The sequence below is a fragment of the Dermacentor albipictus genome, chromosome 5 (assembly GCF_038994185.2).
Source record: "Dermacentor albipictus isolate Rhodes 1998 colony chromosome 5, USDA_Dalb.pri_finalv2, whole genome shotgun sequence".
Taxonomy (NCBI): Eukaryota; Metazoa; Arthropoda; class Arachnida; order Ixodida; family Ixodidae; genus Dermacentor; species Dermacentor albipictus.
Genome location: NC_091825.1, coordinates 88,180,040 through 88,204,507, shown reverse-complemented (window position 1 = coordinate 88,204,507; position 24,468 = coordinate 88,180,040). Strand labels below are relative to the sequence as shown.

Genomic DNA, 24,468 nt, shown 5'->3' with positions numbered 1-24,468 from the left:
CTCTGGTTTCCCGGGTCAAGCTAACTTTGGTCGCCGGTTCATGTCTGGGTTGGATTCCTGCTTCTTCTAAAATCTTAATCCCTGGCTTAGTGGATGAAAGTCTCATTATCTGAGCCGCTGTGTGAGCTTCTATTAGCTCATCAATGGTGTTATGGAGTCCTAGCTCCATGACTATAGCGTGGAAAAATTCCAATAAATCTGGGTAGAGTAATGCAAAATTTATTTACGTGAGCGTCCCACGTCATAGGAGAAGTACAGACTACAGTAATAGAAGTAAATTCATCAACATAATCAGTATAATTAACATTTAAGACTGGAGGTGGTGAATTTGATCTGTACGTGTTCTTCGGGTGAAAAAATCATTGCCTTTGTTTTACCTGGGTTAATTTTTTGTGAATTATACAATGACCATATCGCCAGTACTGAAAGAAACCAATTGGCAGTGTCAGTTATCTTCAGAATATTATCAGACGAGAAAAAAAACATGGATGTATCATCTGCATACTCACTATTTACCATGTACGCAAGCACTTTCCTTCATCGCCCATCGTAGTCCTCGGTGACTTCAACTTTCGAAACATTACGGGGAACAGTGGCCAAACCTTGCTGTTGCCTTTTGCTAAGGCGACAGCGAGGGTTGTTTCTCATTTTCTGCCACCGTTACTAAGCATAGATTTTTGTGTACCACTCTTCCATCAATGCTAAAAAATAACGGCAAAAATTTTGGGAGCACTTTCAATCACCCATCTAGTGACCACATCGCCATGAACGACCCTTCGGATTCCCGTGTTCTACGCGAGCAACGGGCTACTCTCTTGAACGATACTTTCCTCAAGAACTTTTCCACCAAGTGTAAGAGTGTTCTGCCTGCTACACAAGAATATGACTATATAAAACTGCCTCCAACTATGGTTGAAACGTCAGGTGTCCTAAAGCTAATTAATTCTCTCGATACTAACTCTTCTCCGGGCTGCGACTCAATTAACACGAAATTCCTAAAGAGTACTAATGCTGTTGGTTCACATATTCTTTAAACTATGGGGTTTTACGTGCCAAAACCACTTTCTGATTATGAGGCACGCCGTAGTGGAGGACTCCGGAAATTTCGAGCACCTGGGGTTCTTTAACGTGCACCTAAATCTGAGTACACGTGTGTTTGCGCATTTCGCCCCCATCGAAATGCGGCCGCCATGGCCGGGATTTGATCCCGCGACCTTGTGCTCAGCAGCCTAACACCATAGGCACTGAGCAACCACGGCGGGTAGTTCCCATATTCTTACAAAGCTTTTTCAGTAGTCCCTAAATATGTCCGCAATACCTGCAGATTGCACAGCTTAGGAAGATTACCAAACGGGTTCTCGGGATACCCGTATACACTTGTACAGAGCGCTTAATGCAGCTTGGTATTCATAACACTCTTGAAGAGATTGCAGAGGCCCAGGAGCGCGCACAGCTAACTCGCCTCACAACAACGAAGGCAGGGAGATCCATCTTGCAGGAACTCGGATATCACCCCGATGGAGTAGCAGAGGAGTTCTCTGACGTTCCTCCGTCGATTCGTGAGAACATTACGGTCGCGCCAATACCTAGGAACATGCACCTCGATCATAATCGCGGTAGAAGGAGGGCAAGGGCGGCCAACCTCCTTAGGCAAATACACAGTGATCAGCGACAGGTCAGCTTTGTGGATGCCGCTTCTTGTAAGGGACGTCAGGCGTTCACCATCGTGACTGTTGATGGTCGGCAAGGAATCACCAATGCTGCCTCGGTTCGGACGAGGGACTCCGAAATAGCTGAGCAAATGGCTATTGCGCTAGCCCTGCTGGATAACTCACGGGATGCCATCTATAGTGATTCAAGATCTGCAGTCAGAGCATTTGAAGAAGGAACCGTTTCCAAACAGGCCCTCAGACTTATTCGGGGCAAGGCAATCACGCACTACTTCATTTATTGGTTTCCGGCACATCAGGGTCAGATAAACGGTGCTCCTCCCAACCTCAACGAGTCGGCTCACGGGGCTGCGCATGAACTTGCCCACCGCGCTACCCTCGACCAATCGGAAGCCGACTCCCCAGAGAACAGGGACACGCCCTCCACCTACAACGAGATCACTAAACACTACTATCTCAGCCGTAGAACCTACTTTGTTCCTCATCCGCGCCTCAATAGAGCTCAAGCATTAACGCTCCGTCTACTACATACGAATACCTATCCGAATCCATCGCTCTTAAATAAAATCTATCCGGATACTTACACCAACGCTACCTGCCACGATTGTGGAGATATAGCCACGTTAGACCATATGCTCTGGCGGTGTGCTCGGTCACGCTCTATCATCGCTAACAGCTCGGCCAGGTGGGAGGCGGTTCTCCGCAGTCCTCTTCTGGCTGACCAACTCTGGGCTGTCCAGCAGGCCCACGATGCGGCCGAGAGGCTCGGCCTTCCGGTTCCCACGTGGGAGTGGCCCGCTTCGTGAAGGCTCACGATCTGCAGGACTTTAATTATTAAAGTTTTACCATACCATACCATACCCAGTAACTACCGTCCCGTCCCATTTCGTTGACTAGTAATGTTGTAAACTACTTGAACACACATTTTTTTCTAACCTTGTTAAATTCCTCGAGTATAATTCATTTTTCAACCCAGCTCAGCACGGCTTTCGCAAAACTTTCTCATGTGAAACACAACTGGCTTCATTCACTCATGAGCTACATCAAATTTTGGATCGTTCTTCTTTTGCCGACTGTATTTTCTTAGATTTCTCTAAAGTATTTGGCAAAGCTTGCCACAGACTTCTTTTGTACAAATTAAATAAACTAAATCTCGATCCTAACCTTCTCACGTGGATTAAGCTCTTTCTAACAAGCAGCACTCAGTTTATTACAGTTAATGGTTTTAATTCCTTTTTCAGCGATGTAATTTTGGGGTACGCCAAGGTTCAGTTCCGGGCCCCCTCCTTTTTCTCATTTATATTAACGGCCTTCCTGCTCACACTGTCTTCTCGCGTACACTTGTTCACTGATGATTTGTGTTATTTTTTGCGATGTAACCAACGAATCCGACGTTAACAGGTTGCCACTCGACCATGACGCAATATCTAACTGGTGTTGATGGAACTGAATATTAACAAATGTAAAGTACTACATGTATCCCATGTTTTTCGCCAACATGCCACTTAATACTTAAACAGCGTTCCTTTAAAACAGTTACCTCTTACAAACACTTAGATGTCCATGTTACTGAATACCTGTCATGGTCCATTTACACCGAATACTTTATTAACAACGCTAACCATATGTTAGGATACTTGCACCGTAACTTCGCTAGCTCACCTTCTAACCTAAAACACCTGCTCTATGAAACTCTAATACGGCCTAAATTACAATGCGTTACTTGCTATTTCTGTATAAGATACTGGCAAGAATAACCTGCAAACAGCCTTAGAACTTGTCCAAAATAACTCAGTTTGATTTATCTTTTCTAATTATATTATAGCTGTGAGCATTTCTTTCATGAAACATAATCTTAGTCTTCCTTTGCGGTCTTTTCGACGTAGAATTGCCCGTCTAGCAGTCTTTCATAGGATTTATCATCATCCTACACTGCACACGCAATTCTTTAGAAGGCGCCATTATGTATCACGGCGTGTTGATCAACGTCCTAAAATCGGGACCTATCTATGCCGCACAAAGCATTTTTCCCGGTCTTTTTCTCTCGCACGCGTATAGATTGTAACCACCTGCTCGCTGATATCGTAAATACTACTGATACCAGCCTTTTTCGTGAAACTTTAGCTAACACTGTATAACCAGGAATTGCCTCTTTTTTTTGGCACAGCAGCTAACATGGTATAGAACAAAGAACATCTTGTATTCTAGTATTATGTTTTGTTCATATTAATTGCAGTGTTTGGGTTATTTCCTATGTACCACATTTCCTTTCGCACCACTCCCCTCTATAATGCCTCTGGCCCTGAGGGTGTGATAAATAAATAAATAAATAAATAAATAAATAAATACTTACTTACTTACTTAATTATTGTTAGACAGCACTCTGCTGAAAATGACGGGTTTACAATTTCACGAAGCCCAAAAGGACGAACTTTAGGCAAACCCATGCACTAACCACCATTCACATGCTTGCTGAAACGCCCTGCATGCTTACAGCTCCCGTATACACTTGCGCCAGACTTCCCTCTAGTAATCATTGTATGAAAGTTTACGGGAAAAACAGGTCGGCATTTCCCGTCCGTGTCCGTCGCCGACTGCCACGCATCATGTGACTTCATGCAATGACGTGGAACTCCACGATGCGCCATAAGAGGGAAAACCCGTACTTGTTTGGATGCGATATAACGGGCATCTTAAGCGGACTACACGGCTTCTTGTCTTTCTTTTTTTGTTGTTCCTTCTTCACTCTTTTAAATTCGATAGCCTGAGCAAGGTACAGGTTTTCCTATACAATACTTGACGCTGCTTTTCATTGGCGCTAAAGAGCCCACCGAGAAAGACGAGGGGACCCGGCAAATGGAAGTACAGTTTGTCATCAAAACCAACAATGCGTGGCAGACTTCCTAAAGAAGCGAGAGCGTAAAACTGTGCAGCCCAGGCTTATCTCGTGTGCAAGTACAACGCCATAAAAGGATGAAAACTAAAAAAAATCGTGTGTACAGCAGTGCTTTGTGGCACGACGCCTGGGACGCTAGTTTATATGGAACAAGATAGCGCAAGGAAGCGCAACGAAGCATGTATGTTCAAGTAAATCTCTAGCTTGGGCTAGTTGGTTCATGCTTGAAGTAGTAAAGGTAATGCTCAGAAGACCAGGACTCAAGAAGAAGAACAGAACACCAGGACTCAAGAAGAAGAACACCAACGACAGGACCGGCGCCTGTAGCCGGTCCTGTCGTTTGTGTTCTTATTCTTGAGTCCTGGTCTTCTGCGCCTTACCTTTACTACTTCAAACTTCAAGCATGTATGTTATACACTGCTTCTAGCAACTTACGGGCTACACGACATTTACGCTCGCGTTGGCTGTGGGCGGTTGGAACCGGCGGTGATGGTCGGGTTGAAAGACGCACATGCGGTAGTGGACGTCGGTATAGGGCGTCTTCTTTCCTAAGGCTGACGATGGAGCCCGAAGCCTGCCATGATGCAGAGGAGAACGCTGTCTTTCATAGTTGACAAAGGGCTGCATTGATGGTATTTCACACATCACGGGGTTGACATGAACAATCGGCATGTATTCGGACCTTCCAAATTATCTGAACGCCGTTTCAGCGAAGCCGAGAGTGATTTAGGATAGTTGCAGAATTCTTAAAGAAGCACCGGTCTCTCTCTCTCTTCCAGCAGAAAAGAAATGAAAAAAAATTAATCACACGAGTTCCGCAAAAATGCGCCAGGTGGAGCAAGATTCGAGAAGTAAAACCTTAACACCGACATCTGCGGAGCACGAATCTACAAAAGACATCCTCTCACAGGAGGAGGGAAGGAGATAAGAAGAAGGTAGGGAGGTTAACCAGAATCACGTCCGGTTGGCTACCCTACACCGGGGGAACGGGAAAGGGGGAAAACAAAGATAACAGGGAGAGAGCGGAGGGAAGGAAAGAAGGAAATTGCAGTGAGTTCGCTGACGTGCGTGGCCTTACAGAAATTGCAATTAGAGTCACAAATGGTCGCACAAGATCTCACAAGATCCTCTCACAAGAGAGAAAGTTTTGTATATGTGGCAAAATTCATCTTTCTGAGCATCCAAACTGGCACTATATCGCTCATCTATTCTATCGGTATGTCAAAGTAAGACACCAGGAATAAGCAGGCAGAAGGGAAATTTAAATTGACATAATTTACAGAATTTACATCGATGGTCTGCCAGTGGGTATCTCCTCTAACATGCGACTTTTCGCAGACGATTGCGTTATCTACCGTAGAATTTCTACTTCAGCTGATCATCTTGCTCTTCAACAGGACCTGGATCTCGTAACTAAGTCGTGCCCACGCTGGAAATTGTCTCTTAATACCGATAAATGTAAACTAATGACCTTCACCCACAACAAACCAGCTTCAAAATCTAACTACATTCTTAATAGCTACCACGTAGCACGATAATGTCTTACAAGTACTTTGGCGTGCATCTTTCACCCAAACTTTCTTGGACAACTCCCATGGATAAAATCACAGCACACACATCACGCACCCTAGGCTACCTTCAACTAAACCTTCACTACGCTGCTACTTCGACCAGATCACTCGCACATCTAACATTCGCAAGTACTCAAATTGAATACACGTCATCAATTTGGTCACCTCATCAAACCTATATTATCAACGCTCTCCAACGTGTTAAAAGTCGTGCCGCGCGTTTCATCGCCAAAGAGGTGATGGTGGTGGAGTTGCAGCAGGCGGGGTCAGCTTGGCATACACAGCCGGGGATTGTTCCGCCCGAGCTTCCTATCAGTGTCACCGTGTGTGTCACCAGGTGTCGAACAGCCCCGTGTCTCGCATGAAGGCAATCAGCGGTCGTTGCGCCTTCTTCCTGATTGCCGCAGGCCCTTCATCGCCAAAGGCTACAGCCGTCATTCCAGTGTTACAAATAATATCTGTCCTTATCTGTAATCTTATCTGTCATTATCTTCCTCAGAATCACGCAGAAAGGTTGGTATAATCTGCTTATTTCATAAAATAAGAAACCGTCAGCACCAAACCGCCTCTCCCCCTCTCTCCCAACCGTTACGAACGTCTCGCCGTTTGTACAACAACCGCTCCTTCAAACGTATCTATGGACACACAAATGCTTTCAATTCATCAGCTTTACCACTAGCAATTGCACTGCGGAATCGTCTCCATGACAATGTTGTCCAAATTCATGACCCTGTTAAGTTTCGTCATGAAGTACCCGCTATGGTTTCGTGACCAATTGCTTTCATTAATTTTGTCTTCATTATGTACACGCTTCTCGCCTACTTCTGTGTTTTGCAGTGTCAAGAGATGTGCCCTTACATTGACCTTGTAAAATTTGACAGTGTTAAATAATGTACCCTTACATTGTGTATGTCACCATTCATTCCGGCAGTGTATATCGCGTTGCGCTATTATGTATTGTCACCTCGTTTTATGGGCCTTAGTATACGTCTCATATACTTGTTATCTCTCTAAATTTTTTGCACTGCTTCCACTTATGAAGATATGTATTGTATAATCCCCCCTCACACTATACTCCTGAGGAGCCTGTGACGTTTTCTGAATAAATTAATAGATAAATTATTGAGCTTCTTTATATAAGCTCCATGAAGGTGCTCCTTCAGGCAGTCTACAGTGGTCATTCCTAAGGGCGCACTTTCCAGGACTTGCCTCTACGAAGATAAAGCACTAAGTGACGCAAACTGCATCGCTTAAGTGCTCTAAAAATAAAATCCGCCGCATTAGCACAGCATAGCTGAAGCAATTCGTTGCAGCGCCTTTGGATTAACACTCATACGAGCAAAATCGATCACGTTCTTTCGCAGGTCAAGGCATTTTTCTTAATTAATCAGTTACGGCTTTCTACGTGCCAAAACCACTATATGATCATGAGGCACGCCTGGTGCGAAGAGGGGGGGGGGGGGGGCGCTCCGAATTAAGTTTGACTGCCTGCAGTTCTTTAGCGGACACCCAGCGCACGCTACCGAAGCGTTATTGCATCCGCCTCCATCGGAATGCGACCGCCGCAGCCGGAATTGAACCCGCTACATCGGGGTCAGCTGCGCAACGCATAGCCACTCGTCTACCGTGGAATGTCTTAAAAGCGACGCTTTTCTGTGCGAACCTCACCGGGTTTCGTGACCCTAGGCGCTGCGGCTTGGCTGTTCCCTTGTCGAATAGGCCCACCGATGACAGCAGAGCACGGGCGCCGCTGGGTTCCTTGCAGCGCCACCATACGGCGCTTGCCTCCGTGCATCAGCGGCGCCGGCCGTGCGGGGTAAACAAAATAAAAGATCCAGAAGGCTCGCGTTCGTGCATCTGCGGCTGCACGGTAATGAGCAAGTAACCGCTTCTTGCGAATAGAATGGATTCGAATTGCACTACGTACGTTTGCGCATGCTGCCTCTGAAGCAATGATCAGAAACACCGCTTAACAAAAGGCTCGGTATATTAGCATAGACCCGCGCTTGCGTGTGTGTGTGCGAGTGGGTGTTGGTATGCGTGTGAGTGTGTACTCGTGTTTTGGCTCTTTATGCACTCACACAAAGCTTCGCTGCATATAGATTCAAACTCGTTGGATCTGCTGTTGTATTTATCCCAGCACTATCAGAGTGAGTTGAACCGACTACAGCTACAAACCAGCTACAGAAAGCAGCTTGCCAGTGTCTGCAGTTCAAAAGACCACACACGCACACACACACACAGAGACACACACACAAACACACACACAAACACACACGCACACACACACACAGACACACACACACAAACATCGACCTTATAGTGGAAAAGGAGCAGTGAACACTTTATTCCGCACACCTCTCTTCGACGCGAGCACTTTTCGCGGTTTTGTGAAGTCGCGTGAGAGACAGGTGAAGTGGGCGCATACCACAAATATTTTGACCACTAGTGGAAGGATAAGGACGGAAAAGGCATATATATTGTTCAGCCTAGTCATGCATAAAGAGTGTGTACAAGTCATATCCGATGGCGACGTCTCGCAGTTGTTGTCACGTGGCGGGCCAGACAGGCGAAATGGTCGAGGGCTGACATTTTTTGGCCATTTGTGGAGTGCTCGTGGCACAAATGGAATAGAACTAGATTGAAATATCTTCACGTTATGACGCCCCCGGACTCTGCGCTTTTCGACTACTCGTGGTTTCCGCCAGCCATATACTCCGTCGCAAAGCACGGCTGCACGAGGTGAAACCATTTGCTTGCGAACGACAGGCAAACGGGGTGACGAGAAAACCAGGGACCGTGCGACTGCATGAAAAAGGCGTGCTAGCCGACGGATTGCAACTGGCGTCCCTCTTAGACGCGCCAATCGACAGCGTTTTCCGTGGTGACTTCACGTGCATAACCCTTATTGCGTCACGACGTGTCAGTAAGGTTCCTGTTAAGCCCGCGGAAGGACCCACGACTGTTTGCTTATTTGTGGCTTCCCAGCTTCTAGCGCCACCATTCTGTGCATGGCGCGCGTGTTTACTTCAACTGCGTTAGGCAATGTCAAAGGAGACATGGGGCCCTTTCCAAACTTCATAATCACACTCAAGCAAACATGTGGCAATGACTAGTTTTTCTTTATTTTTCACTGGCATGATGCAGAAAGTCAGACATATTTTGAAACATGCGTGGACATTCTATGTCCGCGTAAAAGGTAAGCAAAACACGATGGAAATGAAAGAGTGGAGTTCCATGACATTTCAAGTTGACATTGTGCGCTGTGGTTCTGTAGTTCTAGGCCCTGTGGTTCCGGTAGGCTGTTGCCATTCCAACGTCAGCTCGCAGAGTTCAGTTGGTGCAGTTCCGTTCTGTTGGATATGAGAATCAATGCAGGGGAAAGTAAAAATTATGTCGCAAACATAGCAGATGTAACTTTCCACGCTGATTATTTTGCGAGAGTAGTCGTTATCGTATGATGCTGAATACACCGAGACCTTCCGCAGCTCTCATCTCTCCGACAATACTCCTCGTTTATTAAAGCGATCCGGCGCCGACGTGCGGTGTCGGCATCCCCATCTATTTAGGCATATGTATATGTATTTAGGTATAAAATATGGCACGCCATACTATATGACAGGCGGTATATGCGGGTTATATTGCCCCACCATTCTGTCACTAAAGTTGCTCATACGTTGTCTTACATTCTTGACGAAGTTATTCTGAATGTTGAGAATGAATGCTCACAAACAAATGTCATGAAGTAAAACAATGACAGCACCTGCCTTTTATGTTCAATCACCCAAGACTTAAATATTAAATGTGCGAAACAATAACACAAACCTGAAAATGATGTAATTTTTGGGCGCGCCTGTGCACTACGCCTAGGATCGGCCCGTTGCGGCATTTCTATACGAGGGAGCTTCGTGCATAGCATTGGCCACCAGCGCTTCCCGATAAACATTATGGTTTCATAACGTTCTCTTGTCGCTAGCCCCTTCCAAAAAGCGCTCTGCGGTGTGCGTTTCTCTTCTTAGTGTCTCGTCAAAATGTCGCGCAATCCAGTCTCTAATAACGTGCACTTGCCGGGAAGCATGAGAAGCAGTCAGGGATCTTTGAATGCTGTCACGTGCCACTCTTAAAGACGAAGCTTAAGCGTCCTTCAATTTTTTTATGTCCTTTCATTTCTTAAGGCACGTTCGATAAAACATTTAAAAAAAAATGAGAAGGAAACTGAGCAGTCGAGTGATTTAAAATGTGACGCATTGATACGCTAAAGCATAGTCTATACATCTGTGCTGTGTCAGCGCGATTTATTGATTTTTTTTCCTTTGCTACCAGAAGCCATATCCAGCAGCACAGCGCATTGCTGTTTCAGTTAATACGTTCTGAACTCTGGGCTTTTGCGTGTCAAAACCACGATTTGATTATGAGGCTCGCCGTATTGGGGGACTGCGGACTAATTATGACCACCAGGGGATCTTTAACGTGCCCGGAATGCGCTGGACACCGAAATGCGCTGGACGCCGGCATTATTGCATTTCGCCCCCATCGAAATGCGGCCACCGCGGCCGAAATTCGATCCCGCGACCTCGTGCTTGGCAGCACAACACCATAGCCATTAAGCACCCGCGGGGCTAGTTGATATGTCCTTGCACTGTGTAAAAAAAATCCAGTGTGTGAAATTTTTAATTAGAAAAGCAATGCATTTCAGGTAACATTTATAGCCCGCATTTCTCGGAACTAGTGCTACGTGCAACGATTATGGCAAAAACCATTTTCTTTCTTTCTTTCTTCAATACTGTGAGCGCTTTCGGGCTAGTACAGCGCGGGAATTTTCACAACGCTATGAGCAATATGTGCAAACAGCATATAAACAGCATAAAACAATGTCATACAGCTCTTCATAGAAATAAAAAAACGCGAAATTAAAGTTTAAGCTATTGGTGATTCCACCTCGTCTTCAAAAATCGATTGTGCCGCCAAAAGTTTTTGAATTTAGTTTATTCCGCTTTTCTATACTTTTGACCAGAAATGAATGTTTGTAAACATCTACTCTAGGCACATATAAGTTCCAATGTGGGCGACAGGAAAGGGAAGACGCTCTGCTGGGAGGCTGCAAATATAGTTCAAGATTTATATTTAGCTTGTCATTGTACAGTTCATAAAAAAATTTAGCCTGGATATCTTCCTGCATGAAGCAGGTTTCTGGAGGTTCGCCCTAGCAAGCGGCGCGGTAAGAGATTCAGTACGCTCATATTTAGATAAAATAAAGGGCTACGGCAAGATGCTGTACTCGTTCGATATGACTTATTAGCGTCAGTGGGTACGGTGGTCACACAATACTTGCGTACTCCAATGCAGGTTAAACAATTGTAGTGTAACCCTTGAGCTTTATGTCATGAGACACTTCTTTCAATTTACGTGACAGCATTCCTAGTTTTCGCTGTGCCGTTTTGTAACTGTTTGCTGTTATGTTAGTTGTTACTATGTGTTATGTGGTTACTATGTTATGTTGGCAAAATTATGTTTGAGTATTCTTTGCAACTTCAGTTTTGCTGCTACTTTTTAACGCGGTTGTGTCACTGAGTCTTGATCTAATCAGCATCTCGAGAGAAAGCACGAATCTGCAGGAGAACCACTAAAACGGAGTCAACACCACCAGTTGCAATCAGAACATCCTTCATCACAGTCAATAAAAGTTAAAGGCGCACTCTCATCACATTTTCAATTTGTCGTTCTTAGCGTAGAATAAATTTGGAAGCCCTGGAAGGCTTAGCATAAAGTGCTGGCATGAGCGAGGACGCCTCATACAAACTCGCAACAACACTTGTTGTTAAGAGGTAGTTTCGGTGTTGGTATCCAAGAGCCAGGTGCGTAGTGACGTCACGAAACACTGGCTCTCTCCGTTCCTTTCCTCGGTGCGGCACCACTTTTTTTTCTCTCTTTTTTTTCGTTTTTGATCCACCGGCCGTGGCTGTGGCTGCCGCACACGGGCGTCGGGAGAAGAAATGCACGCAGCGCCCTTGCTTATCTTTTATGGCCTACATCATACCTAGCACTATGCTACACAAATGACGTCACGATGACGTCGATGACGTCGGTCTGGTATTTCTAGACAGGTTTAGTACAAAAGTAAAATATATTGTGAGTGCTTGCTAACCTTCGCATTCGCTATGTGCAATCTTTTTAGTAGCGAGAAGCGTTAAGTGAAGTTCTACAGCTTCGAGAGTATGTGTCAGTACCACTCATTCGGCGGAATATTGTTAAACAATCGAATAGGCAATTTATCACTCGAATGGCACCTCCACTACGGTCCATGAAGTTTGGTGGGCTAAAATTTGTCACTCTGGCTTTAAACCCTACTTCTAAGTATTTGAGCCAGCCGCCGCGCGAACATGCAGTAATGCGACTTGGCATTGGATACAAGCCGTGGCTTCTTTGAATCGGGAGCGCAGGGACAGCAGTGTGCGTGTCCTTTCGCAGTCCCGTCTTTAGAGCGTCAGAGCATGCTTCGCAGATACAGCAGAAGTGGTAGATTATTATGAAACAGAACATGCATATCTCACGATGAACTGGACGCAGTAAACTGCAGCGAAATTTCCCTTTGGGTGAATTGGTAATGAATTGGTAATGTATTATACGACTGAATCAGGTTTGTCAAGGCTGCAGGGCTGGTAACTGCCCAATTTCCTTATTATGAGCATTGAAAAGGCACCTAAGAAGACGACGCGTGCAGGTGGTCGTAAGCTACAAGCATATAAAAAAAGAAATTGCTGGAGTGGAAGCCGCCTATACCTATTCATAGGGAACCATCGGCCACCTTGTGGTGGGTAGGAAACCTGCCGCGTTTCCTGTCGTGCGCTTTGGCCGCCGTTTCTTCCCCGCAAATATTGCGGTGGGCCAACTCAGGAGCGGCAACTGAAGTGCCGCTCCTGCTGGGCAAGTATTGAAGCCGCTCCTGCTGGGCGGTCCGCTGCGCTTCCGCAATTTCCTCGAGGGTATTGTGTAACCCCAGGCTCAGGAGCTTGTTCAGGCTATTCGTACACTCGAATAGTCCGAGCGCCGCCTTGTAAGCTCGGCGTATCAGGGCATTGATCTTATTCTTTTCACACTGCATCCAGTTGTGGAAGGCTACAACATAGGTGACGTCGCTGATTACGAAGGAGTGCACAAGCCGAATCAAGCTTTCCTCCTTCATCCCGGCCTTGCGGTTGGCGACCCGTCTGATGAAACGTATTACATTGGTAATCTTGGCTGTAAGGCGGAAAATGGTCTCACCGTTGCCCCGTCGCTTGTCTATAACCATGCCGAGCACCCGGATTTTGTCGACCTCCGGGTTCAGGTGGCCGTTCCTCGTCACGATCTTGATGGCCTCGTAATCCCTCGGTTCACTCTTGTTACGTTTGCCGTATTTCGGTGGTAACACCAGCAGTTCTGACTTGCTCGGTGAGCAGATCAAACCGGAACTGTCTAGCTGGTTTTCAATTGCGCCGACGGCTTCTTGCAGCGTACTCTCAATGTGACCATCGCTGCCTCCCGGAACCCACAGCGTGATGTCAGTGGGAGAGAGTCGCTTGGCCATCCCGATCATAACGAGGTTGAATAACCACGGTGAGATGACCGAGCCCTGGGGGGTCCCGACACTGCCGAGCCTCTTGGAGCCGTAGATCGCCTGCGCAGAGCTCGGTAGTCCGCCCCATCAGAAAGTCCTTGATGTAATTGTATGTTCTTGCGCCCATGTTGAGTCTGGACACCTGGTCTAGGATCGCAGAGTGCTTCACCTTGTCGAAGGCACTCTGCAGGACCAGCCCCAGGATGGCCTTGTTGCCTTTCGTTAGGGTGTCATCATCAATGATATCTTTCTTCAACATAATCATCGCGTCTTGGGTGCCGAGGGAGCGCCGTCTTGGGTGCCGACTCCTCCAGGTAGTCCTGCCACCTAGACATGAGGACGTGCTTCAACACCTTGTCCACGCAGGACGTGAGTGAGATGGGCCGGAGGTTGTCCGTGTTCGGCCACTTGCCTGGTTTGGGGATGAGGATGGTCTTGACAGTCTTCCACTGCTGGGGCAGTGGAAGACTGTGCAATAAGCGGTGAGGTTTTCGATGGCCGCATCGCTGAGGTTCTTGAGCGCCCTGTTCGAGATGTGATCCGAGCCGGCCGCCGACTTGCTGTTTAGTTCGTGCAGGGCCACTCGCGCACCTCCTGGACGCTGATGTCGCGGTCGAGCTTCTCGTAGGCCTGGCCACCGTACTCGGGGTGCCTTTCCGTGGCTGTAACCGGGAGGTACTTGCTATCTATGGGTCTGACTACTTCGGTTTCCCCGTTTTCCTTGACTGCTCTGCGAATGATCTTTGCGAGGCGGTCGCGTTGGTGGGATTTTGTTGAGAGAAACTTAATTACGGAAATGCACGCAGAGAGGTCGTTCTGATCTGAAACCTACTCTCCGTTGTGGTATGTCCCATAGCATTGAAATCATAAACATCAACACCGAGCAATAATCTCAAAGAGCTAGTCGATGTATGCACGATAGTAAAATACGTGCATTCATGGCCATTGCTTTTTTTCATGTACATTGAATATTTTTGAGCATAATCAACAGCACCACCATACGAGGATTTCGTCTCCATGCAGCGGAAGTACGTCTGCTTGCATATGCAGGCAACATAGCACTTTTTTTGTGCTGATCACGAAAGCATCATTAATGCTGCAAAAGTTGTCAAATATTTCTGTGAGGTTAATGGCGGTGCAATCAACTGGGGAGAGTGTTTGGGATTTTGGAACGGACACTAGCCAACGTCCCCAAACATTTTCTGTAATATGAGGTGGGATACGACTCCGGCAACCTATTTGTGATCGCCGTTGGAAAATTATGAAGATAGCGAGCGTTTGTGGCAGCGCAAGGTCGCTGAAGTTCGTGAGAAAGTTGACAACCACAAGTTCTTTTATTGGTAAATGTTTGCGAGAGCAACGATATGGAACTTGCTTTTAATAGGAAAATTGTGGTATATAATGCAAGTAATTCATTGTTCACGTGTGAATGTCCAAAAGATGCATAGATTTATCGGTGTTTTCATTTGGGGATCTGCGTGGGAGCACACACGGTGAACCAACCTATTTCGTCGTGTGTGCTACGGGGGAATGAGTTTGTCGCACCTCTACATACAGCAGCTAGTGAACAGATTCATGTTTTTTCGAGATGTATCAGACCCGTTTCTCCGGACTGCTTGTCAAATTAGACTGGGGAGAGCATTGCTTAATTTAGTAGTCGCGTCGGAACGTATGCCGGGAGGCCTCAGCGGATACCTGAAAGAGGTAGACCTGTTGTGTACTTTCCTGCAGGCTTTTTTCTCTTTGGACTACCTTTAGACTGTGTCGCAGAAGAAACTATATAGTGATCTATGTGATATGGTCTCTCCCATTCCTTTGTATAGATCACGCTTTTGTGCCGAGCCATGGGCGCATGTTCTTAAACGAGCTGAAGGTATGAATGTACCAGGAGGGTTTAAAAGATTTTTGTACCTTGGAGGACTCACTGTTTCATTTGTCGGAAGTCAGAGACGATCGAGCATGTATTTCTGGATTGTTGGGAAGCATTTTTCTTCTGGGATATCTTATAACGTACCCTCAAGAAAGACCTACCTGTGGACGCTTTCGGCATAAGATCTTTGGCAGTTGAAAATGAGCATGGTATTCTATTCGACGTCATTATGCTCTTGAGCCTGCGCAGCATCTGACGATCTAGGATGGCAGTTCGGAATGCTGACATAGACGTGAAGCCGATACGGCTATATTTCAAGAAAAGCATCAGCAGAATTAGAGCTGTGTACCACTTTCAAACCCCAGAGCCTGAATGGCTCCCTAGGGTTGAAGCATTGTTGAACATGCACGAATATTAATGGGTTAGCACAATAAGGCCAGTTCTTGGAGACTGGCTCCTCGAATGAGTTTATTTGGTGCTTGTGCTGTTTATTGCGGCAATAAAGAAAAAAAAGTACGTTTGTGGCCGAATGGTTAGGGGCAGCTGGCTTGTGTACTGGTGGGCCTGGGTTCGAATCTCGCTACCGAACGCGCCCCTACTTTTTTTTTAGAAGCGTGCGTTTGAAGTTACTCGGGAAGATTCCGACAAGCGACCAACCGACCAACCCAGGCAAAACCATGGAATGCTAGGCAAAGAAAGCTTCGGTTAAGAAGGACAAGTAGCAGCTCTCGGGACCACTGAGCCGACGAGGTGCTCAGTTAGTATGTTACAACCAGTACGAGCAAGCGTTGCTGGTCGGACTTCGCGCCTGCGATTGCTAAGGCGCACGATGTGCTAAGGAAGCTGGTTTCTATGTACAAGTAATCTAGAATGACATTGTTATCCGTGATACACTTTGACATGTAGGGCATTTGGATAAAGGGTGGTGGATTTAGCGTCACACGGCTCACGTGGTGCAAATATATTCAGGTTGTGCGTGTGTACTACGCGGAGTAAATGCAAAGAGAGGCCAGCACTGAATGTGCGCTGCAAAGGAGCAAGTTCATAAATAGGGTATCATCTACAAAACAGGGATCGGAAATGGCTATAGCTGTGGAGCTCTCTTGGTGGTTGCATACAGCATTCGAAGGCACGTGGCGAACTTAATGCATCGCGATTACCGTGTTTCCCGACTTTGAAATGCCGACCAGACGTGCATAAAACTTGTTTCATCTTGGTAGAACTGCTGTCGCTGTAAACCATTATCATCGTTTCTTTCACTTTTTAACGTGCATAATGACAATATGAAACTCTCTTTTTTTTCGTTGATAGCTGGCTCTCCCCATTGCCATTTATTAAGTGCACAAGCTAAGATGCACACAGTGTTCGCATACTTCGTAGTGGCAGGCACGTGGTATACACACCACTCCGACACTAATGACTGCACTCTATAGATATACTAACCATTGGCAGTTGCTCCCCGAGTGCGTTGTCAGCGTCCTTACTGCACCGGGTGTAGTTTCCCATACATGGCCGTATGAAGGGGCAGATGTACTGGGGATCCACGCAGTCCTTCTCGTTGCGTTCTGCACCAAAGCAAAGTCGTTGTCGTTAAAGACCATGACAGCCATTAGGGAGAGAGAGAAAAAAGAAAAGAAAAAAAAGGAAGGAAAGGCAACGAGGTCACGCAAATGGATGTCCGGCTTGCTACCCTCAGCAGGAGGAAGGGGTTAAAACATGGTAAGAAAGAAAGAAGGAAAGAAAGAAAGAAAGAAAGAAAGAAAGAAAGAAAAAAGGAAAGAAAGAAAGAAAGAAAGAAAGAAAGAAAGAAAGAAAGAAAGAAAGAAAGAAAGAAAGAAAGAAAGAAAGAAAGAAAGAAAGAAAGAAAGAACACACAGGGTGCTTCATCCAGATGTGTGCAAAGACACAACAGTCGGTCACTGATGTTTATAAACTTCATTAACGGGAGCAAGCACGTGTCGCTTTCTGAGCTTGCGGCGCATGTGGGCTTGGCCCAAGGACTATCGTCCCTGAAATGATCGGTATTCTAGGTGATCTAATGCGGTACAGATGTAAAAGGGCTGGCCGCGCAGAGTTTTTTGCAGAACTAAATTTAATTTTAGTAGTAGTTTAAATATTAGTGTCACTTAGTAAAAGGTGGTGTACAAGTTCAGTATTTTATACGAGTTTTCTAACCTTAATTTTTAACTGTACCAAACGCTAGATGTGGTAGCTATGGGTACGACTAAATAGGGCCTCGCTTTTTTTTTTTAAGTTTGAATGATCGCTAATGAAAACATAAAGACTCAAATACACGAATACTGCACCTTTGGCTAAATGACTTTCTCGCTGTCTCAGCTCAATACATGTACAGTCGCGGACAGAATATTATGGACCATGAAATCTAAGAAAAAGCTGAATATCTCCGCAACCTCACAACGCAATCTGGTATTTGCATTTTGGACTTCGACTAGAATATGCTAACAACGTTGTCGTGGGCAGTTTTACTGGTTACTGCTACAGGCTGCTCGGGAATTGAACGTTTTCGGAGATCCCATGGTCCATTTTATTCTGTCCGCGACTGTACACACATACATTTCACAACAATGCCGCCTTGTCCGCATCTTACCAAAGAGGAGACTGACGACCAGCGAGACGATCACGTGGGTGAGAAAGCCGACTAGGACGACCCACATGAAGGAGATGTGGTAGAACCGGAGGATCCCACTGCATACGTGAACAAGGCGAGCGGTTTAGCATGGGGCACGGGATGTACAAGGGAGTTCAGTTTCTAGTCATCTTCAAAAGCTGTTCATGCAAGCGTCTAGATTTTCGGTCTTCATCCGTCAAAACAAAAAACACCTCGCGTTGAAAGGGCTCTGAAACACTAAACACCTTTCGAACACGCGCTATAACTTCACGAGTTGCGCCGAAGTTTGTTGGGATATAATTGCGCCACTTACACTCGAAGCCATGTTCGCTATCTTGCTGCTCTGACATTGCTCGCCGCGAGCGAGAACATTTTGCGTTTCCACGTGTTGAGCTCATGACTAGAGTGGTAACACGCGATAGGAAAGACACCATATTGTTGCGGAAATGAAGAACAATTGACGACCTGTGACTATTTACAGAATGTATCGTGCACTAATGTGACGAGACGTTCAAGAAGATGCCGGTATAGCTCGTGCTCTAGGGAATTCTCAGCCCGTTATGGTTTCCCGCATAGCGATCGGTCTTCTCTTAAACGAAGCCTTTTTAATAAATCATAAGCAATGGCGCTGTCGTGCGACTGTCATATCAGATGTAAACCGCACCGCTGGATTGAAAAAGTTGGAGGGAAACTGACCCAGCCCTGCGTTCATCGTGCGCGGGTTTTAATCACGTGTTTACGTCTCATTCCGCTTGCTTGCTCCACAGTACCTGAGTAGACATTAATGAAGGATGCATTATGCGAGTATTAAGGTGCTTTGCGAAGATTTCTTTCTACGAAGGCTTTATCTTTTAAGCATGAACGTATTTTAGACCCCGCAATCATCCATATGCAATCCCTACATCCCCATGGTTGCAGAGCAGCCCTTAGCACGCTCGTATAGACGTTGGCGCGAAGTTTACAGCCACCTCGAGATAGCACAATATAAAGCTTTAGTAAAATGTGTAAACTGCGCCGAGGCATAATAGTGCGTAAAGAAACCCTCGCTATTTTCGAGTATCAGTTTTTCGCTGCGTACGCAGGAAGGTGCAGGTTTACAAACATACCTTGGCGCGGGAGGTAACTCGTAAGATCCAGCGTTGATGGTTCGGTTGAAGTCGGAGCATCCGGCGGTTGACCTAGGCAGCGCGTCCGCTTTCCGAGGGTACACGATGGAGCCTAGCGCCTGCCAACCAGAGATAGCGATGCCAACGAGGATGCCTGCCATGGCACCCTGCGTTGTGCATGTGCAGTATGTGTTAAGGCTGCATGGAGCACGTTCACAGAGAAAACACGGCGAAAAAAATGGTAGCGAGTTGAACTCGAAGGCTGTCCGGTTGGCTATACCAAGATAGGGGGAGGAGGAAATTGAAACATGGGAAAGGGGAGGTTCCGTGTGCACATGCGCCCACAAGGAAAGTTTCATGTGACAAAGTGATCACGCTAACCTGGTAACCCAAAATTTTAAAATAACATTATTAACGCGATAGTAATTTTGGGGTCTCATGCGTTGATGAACGGCGACGATTACGTCCCAAGGAGCATTTCCAGCGCAACTTAAGCGCAATATCACATGACAGTTGCATAACATAAATGGCATTGTCTTGATTTCACTACACAATGGGTTGCAAGCACACGACTCTTTCAATAAAACTACGCTAATTACTTCGTCTTGCCCGAAAGGATGTAGTGCTACTTTTTCGTTTACAAATGGACGCTGCATTCGCCAACACCTAATCATTAGGGAGCTTTAGATTTTGCGTACACAAAGTCAGGGGACGCACACCGCCGGGCTTACAGATGAGCGCGGAAGGGCACACGAAAGAACCCCAATGCTGTACAACATAATGCAAGCAGGGTGTGGCGCCTTGTGAGCGCAAAGTTGCCTTCGGATTCGCAAAGCCATCTGCATACGCAAAATCTCTAACTCCTGAGTAGAAAGGACTGACAGCGTTGACTGCAATGTCTGTGGTTTCGAAAAAGCTATACGTCACCTTCTGCGCTATTGCCCGTCCTTCGAATATGAAATGCTCGCTCTCCGCGCCGCTCTGATCGAACCACGCAAAGACCTGAAGCTCAGGTGAAGAAGGCCACAAAAGCGCTGCTGCGATTCGCGAAGGCAACTGGACTGAGAGACCATTTGTGACACAGCCCTGTGAGATATTTAACACGTCGGCAACATTGAATGCATATAAAAGCAGGAGTTTCTCCCGTTTTAATCGTTCTCTCCTCTCTGCACTTCGCTTAGTGCAGGATAGCAAACCGGCACCGGTCATGGTTAGCCTCCCAGCCTTTCGCTTACAAATTTCTTTCTTTGCCCACCGTGAAAAGAGCATTCGCAAGGCTACACCGTATATGACGGACTTGGTGCCACACCTGGTGCTTCGGGACTGGCGAAAGAGAATATACAATGACAGAGGACTATTGCGCGGGCAAACCATTCTCATAACAGGAAGCAGCGTGATGCACCGAGAATGACGGGAGTTAACTTTCGCCTCAGATGTCTATATTAGCGCTATGTTCCACAAATTCTGATGTCCTTCTCTATATGCCCAAGAATTTTCTCTACAAGGTCCAGTATTGAGAAAAGCACTAAACGGCATTTTTTTTATCAAATGCTCTGCGTTCATTTGCTGTGAAGTGATTGCTGAAGAGACCTACGATAACCCCAGCGCAGTGCCGTCATTCACAATACTTCGGGCGCTCATTTACCTCGAGGTGATCTCTGGAGAGAGATACGATGACAGCGCAGTTCTGTCATTTAATCTGGTAGAAATTAAACAGGTTTTATTTCATTTTTGGCATTTAGAATTTATCAGCCGCGTTTAGGACGTCTATTAATATACTACTCCTACTCCTCTGGTTCATTTTCTTGGGAGCTCACGATAGAAAACGATGCATAAAAGTAAAACCAGTCAAGTTATCGCACAGTAAATTCTACGACACAAATGTTATATTGCTATAGGTTTCAGAACCAGAATATTCGACAAAATTTGCTTAATCACGATGATGTCATACTCTCGTTACTTGTTCACCGCGGTAGCTCAGTGGCTATGTCGCTATGTTGAACACTGCAAAGCAGTGAGTTAGATTTCTGTACGAGTGAAGCGTTTGTGGGCACAATACAACTGCGGTGCCCTCGCTGCTCCGATGGGGGCCAGGGCATGCGGTGCAAAACGTACGATGTGAACTCGCACTGTTTCAATGCAGGTGACACAGTGGGGGTTCCTCATTTCGCGATGTCACATAACCTACACCAAAAGTGCGGTCGCTGTCGTTAGGAGGGGTTTATGGGCAGCTATATTAAATTGATATTTAGTAATAAAATGTGCGCTGGTAGGCTTTAATGTGTGCGTGTGTGCGTGCGTGCGTGCGTGTGTTGCCAGATTGTGCCCTCTACTCTGGGCGAACATGTAAAACTGCGAATAGTAGCACGATCGTGTCATGACCCCTTTCACTAACGCACTTTCGCTCCAGTGCAGCCTCGTACACGAATTTTCGCCGACGAATCGCTGTGACGGGTCATTGAAGAACGGGGACCACTTAGATCCAGTGGTAAATCCATATAGATATACGGCAAAGCACCAGCAGCGTTGTAGATTACAGGGACAGTGCAGCTTTGGACATTTACGTGGCCTATGAGTTAAACCGAGGGCTGTGTCGAGTATATAGTGATGAAATATTATTCGCTATACTCTCGTGGATGGCAATGTACTTATATAGTACTACAGAAACCACTTGCCGCAGGTCGACAAAGAAAAAGGACGGTGCCTTGAAAATGGACTGTCTGTGACACGAGATAAATGTAAGCCGAAATCAAGTGCTCCTAAATCGATGAATTCGGTGACAGGCACCGATATACCGACTTCCTTCTTTTCGTGTTATTGTTGTTGATGTTATTGTTTTTAGGTGCAGAAAAGCGGGATGGTAGGCTGCGTTAGAACCAGCTATCACAAAGTTGTTGTTAGTAGTTGTTATTGTTATCATCGTCATCGTCGTTGTCGTTGTCGCGTTTGAAACTAGAGAAGTGCTATTGATACTGGTGTCGAGTTATTCAGAACTTTTTATCAGTGGCCGTCACCTTCTTCCTGCAGCAAGGAAAAAAGATGCCCAGAACGAAGATGGCCAGAAGAGGACCGGACAGGGCCCCCACCAGCGATGACGTAGCCTGCGTTGGCAAATTTGAGGACGTTAGGAAAGGTACTTTGTGATTATTCAATGTCGTACGGAGCCACTGCAAGAAATAGAAGATTGCGCACGTTGAGCGAACGCAGACATTAGAAACAAAGATAACAGCGTTTGTGCTTGTAGTGTTTGGAGCTTTAAGCGCCTGCGATATATCAGGTTATCATAAAAACAATATATACATATATATATATATATATATATATATTGCAACGGGGGTGGTGTTCGCCTAGCAGCGCTAGCTCTAGGTTGCAGCGGTAGGCTTAAAACAGGTCGGTCCTATCTCGAAACGGGGAAGCAAGCACACCTCGTCGTCTTCTTCTCATCCACTAGCACCATGCCCACTGCCAAGTGCCTTCAGTACAATCACTCCCCACCGAAAGAGTAGCCATCCTGGCGACCTAAGGGCAGGAAAACACAGGGGGGTCATGGCACTGCTTGAGCCGGGAGACGTGCACAATTTCCTGGCCGCGACGACGCTGGTCGGAAGGCGCTTCCGTTGGCTCGATGAGGTAGTTGACCGCGGATGTTTTTTTCAGTACCCTATAAGGACCGTGGTACTTGGAGAGCAGCTTAGAGGAAAGGCCTGGAGGAGTAGAGGGCACCCACAACCAGACCAGCGAGCCAGGAGCAAAGCACGTAGCCGCAGTAGATGAATCATGGCGATGCTTTTGGCGCCACTGGTCCTGGGATGTCAACGAACGAGCGAGCTGGCGACATTCTTCGGCGTAAGCAGCCGCTCTAGAAACAGTCGTGCACTCCGAAGCATCTGGTCGGTAAGGCAGAATCGTGTCCATAGTGCATGAAGGTTCGTGTCCGTAAAGGAGAAAGAAAGGGGAGAACCCAGTGGTGCTTTGCTTGGCGGTATTGTAAGCGTAGGTGACGAAAGGCAGAATGCGATCCCAATTCGAGTGGTCAGATGAAGCATACATGGCCAACATGTCGCCAAGGGTGCGGTTGAAACGCTCTGTCATCCCATTAGTTTGAGGATGATATGCCGTGGTGGTGCGGTGAATGATGCGACACTCCTTTAGCAATGCTGCAATGACGTCGGAGAGAAAAACGCGACCGCGGTCGCTCAGTAATTCTCTAGGTGCTCCATGGCGTAAAATCAGGTTTCGAAGGAGAAAACTGGCGACGTCTTTTGCTGTGGCAGATGCTAGGGCTGAAGTTTCGGCGTACCGCGTGAGGTGGTCGATAGCGACAATAACCCAGCGGTTGCCGCTTGGAGTGTTGGGAAGCGGACCGTATAGGTCAATGCCGACGCGGTCGAACGCGCGCGCGGGGCATGGTAAAGGTTGCAAGGGGCCGGTGGCATGTTGAGGTGGCGTCTTGCGTCGTTGGCATATGAGGCAGGACCGGACGTACTGGCGAACGAAGCGGTACATACCGCGCCAGTAGTACCGAAGCTGGATGCGAGAGTATGTCTTTAAGACACCAGCGTGGCCGCATTGGGGATCGTCGTGGAACGTGGCGCAGATGTCAGGGCGCAGGTGTCGGGGTATAACAAGCAACCACTTGCGACCGCTCGAATTGTAGTTGCGGCGGTACAGCAGGTTATCTCGAATGATGAAGTGCGCTGCTTGACGACGGAGCGTCCGAGAAATTGGCGCTGGCCACTGGCTAGACAGGAAGTCAAGAAGCGAAGAGATCCATGGGTCCTTGCGCTGCTCTGATGGCATGTCGGTAATGTTGAGGGCGAAGGCTCCATGTGTGGAAATAGACGAGTGGCCAGGACCGGAGGGCAGGGGTGACCGGGATAGAGCGTCTGCGTCTGAATGTTTTCGGCCGGAGCGATAAACAACGCGGATGTCATACTCTTGTAGGCGCAATGCCCAGCGGGCGAGCCGACCAGTTGGATCTTTTAAGGAAGATAACCAGCATAGGGCATGATGGTCGGTCACGATGTCAAATGGACGCCTGTACACATAAGGACGAAATTTTCCGATTGCCCAAACGATGGCCAGACATTCCTTTTCAGTAACCGAGTAGTTCGCCTCGGCTTTGGTAA

At 46.8% G+C, this 24,468-nt stretch overlaps 1 protein-coding gene across 2 annotated transcripts in view; it reads right to left on the bottom strand.

Annotated features, from left to right (window-relative positions):
- Positions 1 to 9,258: 9,258 nt before the first annotated feature.
- LOC135915977 (sodium-coupled monocarboxylate transporter 2-like) overlaps positions 9,259 to 24,468 on the bottom strand; it is a 57,528-nt gene continuing 42,318 nt past the window's right edge. For both annotated transcript variants that reach the window (XM_070539676.1, XM_070539677.1), the window contains 5 exons: positions 22,354 to 22,440; positions 19,340 to 19,506; positions 18,213 to 18,310; positions 17,048 to 17,169; positions 9,259 to 9,490 (listed from right to left, as the gene is read on the bottom strand). In XM_070539676.1, the coding sequence (XP_070395777.1) occupies positions 9,383 to 9,490; positions 17,048 to 17,169; positions 18,213 to 18,310; positions 19,340 to 19,506; positions 22,354 to 22,440 (582 nt within the window). In that variant the 3' untranslated portion in view covers positions 9,259 to 9,382. The remainder of the gene's footprint in view (positions 9,491 to 17,047; positions 17,170 to 18,212; positions 18,311 to 19,339; positions 19,507 to 22,353; positions 22,441 to 24,468) is intronic.